We start from the raw sequence: 7,253 nt of genomic DNA, 5'->3' as shown, positions 1-7,253 counted from the left end.
CAATCTGGGGAAGCCGTAATCTAATTGTTTGGGAGGATCGTGTACAATGACCTTCGGCTGCTATTCAATTAGCAAGGAACTTCTTGGCGGATTGGCGACAAGCGCAAACCAGCACCGCGGTTCGCCGTGTTGTTCGAACTCAGATTGACGTTCGTTGGGCCACACCGGCGGAAGGCTGGACAAAATGTAATAGCGACGCAGCGCTATTTCCGGAAAGTGTAACCAGAGGATCCGGAGCAGTTCTCAGGAGCTCCGACGGCACATTCATGGGCTGTCAAAGTAACTTCTTTCCATTTATGTATGAACCACGAGTTATGGAAGCACTCGCTCTTCATGAGGCTGTGCAATGGATTATTTCATTAAACTGCACCAACGTGATTTATGAATGTGACGCTTTGGAAGTTGTAAAAAGCATCAATTCGACGTTGGATGATTTATCAGAATTTGGTAGCATTATCAAAGACTGTAAACAGCTTTTATTTGATAATGGGTTTTGTTCGTTTGAAGCTCTAAGTTGGTTGTTGGAGACTCTGTGTAAAGACTCTGTTATTGATTAATTTGATATCCTTTCAGTTCAAAAAAAAATCTCTCTAACCTAACACCCCGCTATTCATCTCTCTAACTTTCCGGTGATTCATTGCCCGATTCTGTACATTTCATCCGGTGAATCTCTGTTACTTCGAGTGGACATGGCGAGAACACGAAGCTCAGACAACAAATCGAATTCAGAAGGAAGGACGAAAAAGAGGGTAAATAACTTGACTTTACATTTGCGTTTCTCTCTTGTATTGTATGTACATTTGTTGCGTTTGAGAAGGAATATTTCATTTCGTTTCGTTTCGTTTACTTCTTCTGGTGTTAGGGTTTATCTGAGTTCGTCTGGTGTTAGGAAGTCATTCGGTTTGGTTGAAATTTGTCGATGTGTATGTTCATTGGCAACCTAATTGTAGATAGTACATAGATATAGACAGACGAATGGCCGATAGAACATCCATATCGACGATCTATTTCTGATAGAACATTCATATCGACGATCGATTGCCGATAGAACATTCATATCGTCGAGCTAATTGTCGATAAGTCTCTTATTTTAAGCATACGCTAGCTCATTCTAGCTCAACGTTATAATTAGTTTAATTGTATGTTCCCTGATGGTATGTCTACAATATTTTTCAGCATGATCGTGTAGAAAAGAGGAAGAGAGATGATCATGGCTCTCCTTCGAAGAAGAAAGCCAAGAAGAAATCTGAATATAAATACAAAAAAGCATTTGGAACGGAAAGCGTCATCATAGTTAGGTGTAACCTAGAAGCAGCAAAACATATAAAGGAGTTTTTAACACCAAACCAAGTAAATCTATTTAGGAAGAGTTGCTTCGGGCAGTATTTGGATATGACCAATACAGTATTTGCAGGAGTCCTCTGTCATACCCTTTTAACAAGGGAGATCATACGTGAAGACCTCAAACTCAGGGAGCTTTGCTTCAAAGTTAGAGGTGTTGAGTTAAGATTTGGGGATTGGGAGTTTGGACTCCTAAGTGGGTTACGGTTTGGAGACATGGAAGCATTTACCGAAAGGTTTAGTGCGATAAATAAACCATATAGATTTAGGAATAAGTTTTTCCCAGGCATCCCTACACCAACCTTTAAAGACGTGGAAACAATTATGCTGCAAACTGCTTGGAATGATGAATCTGATCAGGATGCAGTTTCATTTGCCATATTGTATTTTGTCATTGGCTATGTGTTGGATAACATTGCCGCGAAAAAAGCTATTCCTTGTCTGTTGAGATTCCCCATTTTAACACGGTTCTTTCTCCTATAAATAGACGCTTTGTCTGTTCATAGTATATTCATTCTAGTAAACTCTCAAACACTCTAGTTTATCCAAAAATGGAAGCGCCACCACCACCACCTCCTCTGCCTGAGTTCGAAGCATTAATAGCTACATTCGGCGAATCCTTCCGTGAAGGTGACACAGACGAAATAGTCCGATTCATGAGGGGCATGGCGCACACCATGTCTTTCGCTGCTGAGGCCATGGCTGACCATCTGGAGTCAGTTATGGAAAAAAACAGGTGGCTCAGGAGGACAATTAGGCACCTCAAAAGGCAGTTGGAGAAGTCCAAGATGGACTACGCTGACACCCTTTTGGGTCCTGAGTACCTGAATGTTTAGTTTATGTATTTTTTGTCTTTAATGTTTATGTACTTTTGTTGTTTTGTGTTTGTTTCTCTTTTCTTTATGTGTTTTGTGTTTGTCTATTATGTTTTATTGTGTTTTTTTCCGTTTTCTGATGTTTTGTGTATTTTTTTCTTATTTTAATATAAAAATATTGTTCTCATCTATGTTTATGTGTTTTGTGTTTGAATATTATGATTTAGAATGGAAAATCTCATTTAACCGAGGTCGATATACGTCGATATTCTTCATCTATCGACGCCGATATGTATGTCGATATTAATAAGATATCGACGTATATCGACCATTTCGGGAAAAAACCGCAGAGTGAAGTTACAAACCAAATGCATCTTCCTACAACAATGTCACTGTTTTTAGGGATTCACACGAACAGGAATAACATGAAAAGGCAACAGCAACAATATACATTGGGTTTTAGAGAAACAAAGTGCTACGTCTTAACCATGAATAGGACGAAGCTTTAAATATTGTAAATACATGAAAAACTTACATGATTGTGTATAAAATCTTGAAGCACAAACTGTGGGTTGGATTGATTGTAGATCGTTGTCTGTAAATTGATTTGTTCTTTAGAGAGAGAGAGAGAGAGAGCGAGCGCGCGAGAAAAAGTGGAAAATGGGGGGGAAAGACAACGTTATAAAAGGTTAGAGAGGAGGGCAAGGTTGGAATTTTGTTAATGAAATGTGTTAGTTTTGGTGAGTTTTTCAAAATGAGTTAGAAAAGAAAACTAACACCTTAAAATGTGCTAGTTTTGTAATTCTCCCTAAAATTAATCCCTTACTTTTCATTCATTTCCCTTCTTTTCCCTGAATACGACTCTGGATTTGGTGTCAAAAACCCTATTATTTTCAGTCTGTTTCTTCATTTCTATCACCAAATTTGAGTTTATCCATTGGCATTTTGTTTATTTAATTAATCTCAATTATGTAGAATTAATTACGAACTTTAAACTTTTTGTCGCTTTCATTTTACACAATTTACTATTAGAATTAAGATTTTATAGGATATTTATCATAAAATTTCTAGCATGCTGAATCCAATTCAAATAAGAAGCTAGCATATTACAAATTACATAATACAAATAACAACTATTAACTTACTCCTTATTGTAATATTATTTTTATTTACTAAGATAAGCAATATGCCGAAAAAAAAATACAGCAACCATGTTAGGAAGATAGATATGGAGTAGCAACAGCAAGAAGAGGTAGCTTTCTGTGGGCGGTGAGACCAGTTGTCTCAGACATGTCCATATCTTGTAATGTTGTTGCTACACCATGCAATTCCCAATCAAATTTGTACATTAACTTTGCCAAAGCAAGCTCATCTGTGCTCATTGCAAACTGAATTCCAGGACAAATCCTCCTGCCTGATCCAAATGGTATCAATTCAAAATTTTGTCCTTTGAAATCAATGGTATTATTCAAGAATCTCTCTGGCACAAACTCCTCAGCTCGATCCCATATTGCAGGATCTCTTCCTATTGCATAAGCATTGATAAACACTTGAGTTCCGGCTGCAATATTAAACCCTTTTACTTTCACATCTTGGGTTGAAACTCGAGGAACTAGTAATGGAAGCGGAGGATGCAAACGTAGAGCTTCTTGTATCACTGCTTTTATGTAAGGGATTTTGTTGAGATCATCTTCTGTTATTTCTGATTTGTTTTTAGCGATTTCTCTTATTTCATTCTGAAGTTTCTTCATCACCTCTGGATGCCTTAAGACCTCTGCCATTACCCAGTCCAAAGCAGTGTATGTTGTATCTGTACCTGCTCCAAAAACATCCTACAAAATTTATTTATTAGAATCTCTTCCCTTAAATTTCTTTTTTCATGAAGCTAAAGGAATAGTTACTTACTAGGATGATGGCCTTTATGCTAGTTTTCTCAATAGGAAAACCAGCCATGTTTTCCTCTTGAATCCAAAGCAAAACATCAACTAAATCTTTATTTTTGGATTCAGCTCTCCAATTACCATTAGCAACATGTTCATCAACTACTCTCTCGAAGAACTCATCCAACTCTTTAGCTACTTTTTCAGCTCTAGCATACGACCCTTTAACACTACCTATCCAATCAAGCCATGGAATAAAGTCCCCAACATTAAAAAGCCCAAAAATCTCCCCACCCTCTCTTAATAGATCTCTAAAGCTTCTTCCTCCTCCTCCTCCTCCTTCTGTTTCTCTGTACTTCCTCCCCAAAGCTACTCTACACACTATATCGTTAGTAGTATTTGCGAAGATTTCACTTAAATTGACAGGCAAAGAAGAAGAAGATTTGATGTGGTCAATCATTAAATTTGTCTCTTCTTCCCTTACATCTTTATAGGATTGTACTCTTTTGTTACTCAACAGATGAACAACGGCTATGCTTTTCATCTGTCTCCAGTACTCACCATATGGAGCAACGGCAATATCTTTTTGGCCATATGCAGTTATTTGATTAATTTTTGATTTAGGCCTGTCTGAGAAGATAATGTCATGAGTTTTCATGATCTCACGAGCCATGTCTGCTGATGAGATAATAAGAGCTGGAACACTACCCAGGTGAAGCAACATGATGGGGCCATAAATTTCAGCCAATTTTCGAAAAGAATGATGAGGATACAAGCCCAGTTGGTGAAGATTTCCTATGATTGGAAGAGTAAGTGGAGAAGGCGGTGCTAGACCGGACTTCTTGCTGCTAAATGAAGACCATTTCAGCAGGATGAGTACCAAAGATATAGCTAAGAAGATGATTATTGTGGTTATTGTGAAGTAGGGAGAGGTTACATGTTCTTCTAATAAGCTTAAACCCAACATTTCTCAAGTGTAGGTGTTAATCTTTAAATTGATTAATCAGATTGTACGGTATATATAATAGCTGAGATTTGCAAAGTCAAAATTAAATTATTGTCTCAGTTTCAAAATAAATGATTTTTTAAATAAATTTTCTTTTTTATATTGGAAATAGGGATCAATGAAAAATTATATTTCCCTAAATAAAAAAAAATATAATTTTACCAAAATCAAATAAATAATTAAAAAATATCTTGAAAAGCTCTAAAGACAAAATTTTGCTAACCTAACAAAAACTATATTTTATATTGTTCTAAGAAATAGAAAACTAAAGTAAACCCTAAAATGGAAAACAAACATCCCTTTAGATTATCTTTTTATATAGGCCGTACAATAAAGATATAAAGATTGAGCTAAAAAAAATGAAAGGCCTAGAAGTAAGAAGTTTGATAATTATAATAAATAAATGAAAGCTATATTTCAATTATTTTGGTGCAGTGTCATTTTCATATATATGGAGATGGAGCTCCCGTAAATCACCGGAATTTCTTTCAATACCATACATTTTCGAAACAAACGTCTCCGATTCAACTTTTGATTACATTTAGCCAACTCACAATTGAGTTTTATTAATTAATTATTGATTGGATCAAAGAAGTAGATAAAAATTAAACTGTTGGAAATATTTATTGAAAATGAACCGGTTAACAATTATATTATCATTGAGTATTATATAAATTTAACCACAATGTATAAAATCATGTGCAATAGTAAACTTAACATCTCTTTAGTGAATCAGGCAGCAGATCGGCAAGCAGGTTTTGGGCAATCGACAGCTGATTATCATTGGTGGAATTCTGCTCCTCATTTCTGTCAGGCTTTCCTGTTTGACGATCTGTGCAATGTAGCTTATATTCGCTTTCTGTAATTTTTTATTTTTTGTTTCTTGTTTTCTTCTTCCTCCTGTGTACTATATTCTATTTTCTTTTTTTAATAATATCCGAGTTGTTGGCTGCACCGGGGGTGCCAACCTAGTTGGGATGTCCGGACTGCCTTCGCGTCCCAACATTCATTCAAAAAATATATATACAATTGTATGATTTGTCTACTCTCAAACCTTTAGAGTTGTAACCACCTAATAAAACTTAGAAATTGCACATATATTATTCATTCATGAAAAAACTCATATACCATTAATGAGATTAGTTGCGCTTAATAACATTTAAAATTGCACCATTTGTTACACTTAAAATTAGGCTTAATACATCATTTGCCACTGAACTTGTCCAAAATGGTTGATTGGCTCCCTGAACTTTCAAAGTGTCTCGATAGCCCATTGAACTTGCATAAAATATTCTATTAGCCCCCTGAACTTGCGTAAAATATAATCAATTAATCATTCGATTTTAAAAAAATAAGTCAAAAGCGGAAGATATGTTACACGTGCCTTAGAATGTTATTACATATTTCATAAAATATATTAAAATCTGTGAAAAAAGAATTTCTTACTTATTCAACTATAAAACATTATTTTCTCTAATATTATAATCGCATACTCCGATCTTGGTCGTTTTACTTTTTTAAGATGCGTGCAACATATCTTCCGCATTAATTACATTTTATGCAAGTTCAGGGGGCTAACTGAACATTTTATTCAAGTTCAGGAGGCTATCGAGACACTTTCAAAGTTTAGGGGGCCAATCAACCATTTTGGACAAGTTTAGAGACAAATGATATATTAAGCCCTTAAAATTATATTTTTCTTTTTAATATGTAAATGATAAATTGATTTCCTCAATAACTATATTATTATTGATAAACATAAAATTTATCTTAAATTTAGGTAAAGTTTATATTTATTATTAAAAGAGTTTAAGGATAACACGTTGTTATCCTTAAACTCTCTCCTTTTGTAGTTTAGGATTAGGATTCTAAATTTGTATATTGCTTGTAGGATTATGATTTCCAATCTTTTATATATATATATATATATATATATATATATATATATATATATATATATATAGGGTTAATGACAAATCTAGCCCATTTTGAATGCCCGTTTACATATTAAGCCTAGTTGTCCAAAATCTTACAAATCTAGACATTTTCACTATACTTGGATAAAAATACCATCATCTTCTTCATTCCTTCATCTTCTTCCTCATTTCTTACTTTCATTTTAGAGAACAGCTCCGGCTTCCATAGCGTTCTCCCTTCTCAGCTCCCTTTCTCCCTTCTTTTCTTTGCCAAATCCGAATAGCTAATCTTTCC

General features: G+C 35.0%; 1 protein-coding gene across 1 annotated transcript; it reads right to left on the bottom strand.

Moving 5' to 3' along the window:
* Positions 1–3,304: 3,304 nt before the first annotated feature.
* Positions 3,305–5,110, bottom strand: LOC136229587 (cytochrome P450 736A117-like). Its single transcript, XM_066018473.1, has 2 exons — positions 4,062–5,110; positions 3,305–3,988 (listed from the first exon to the last, which is right to left on the bottom strand). The coding sequence occupies exons 1-2, from the start codon at positions 5,001–5,003 to the stop codon at positions 3,371–3,373; spliced, it is 1,560 nt and encodes a 519-aa protein (XP_065874545.1). The 5' UTR covers positions 5,004–5,110; the 3' UTR covers positions 3,305–3,370.
* Between the last annotated feature and the right edge of the window lie 2,143 nt (positions 5,111–7,253).

The sequence above is a fragment of the Euphorbia lathyris genome, chromosome 1 (assembly GCF_963576675.1).
Source record: "Euphorbia lathyris chromosome 1, ddEupLath1.1, whole genome shotgun sequence".
Lineage (NCBI taxonomy): Eukaryota > Viridiplantae > Streptophyta > Magnoliopsida > Malpighiales > Euphorbiaceae > Euphorbia > Euphorbia lathyris.
The sequence above is the reverse complement of the archived record's forward strand: the minus strand, read 5'-3'. Positions and strand labels throughout refer to the sequence as shown.

Bases quoted from the DNA above. Each gene is read 5' to 3' on its own strand.
- LOC136229587 (XM_066018473.1), bottom strand. From the start codon at position 5,003: ATGTTGGGTTTAAGCTTATTAGAAGAACATGTAACCTCTCCCTACTTC. The intron at 3,989-4,061 runs GTAAGTAACTAT...TAAATTTTGTAG, and splicing joins GCATAAAGGCCATCATCCTA to GATGTTTTTGGAGCAGGTAC.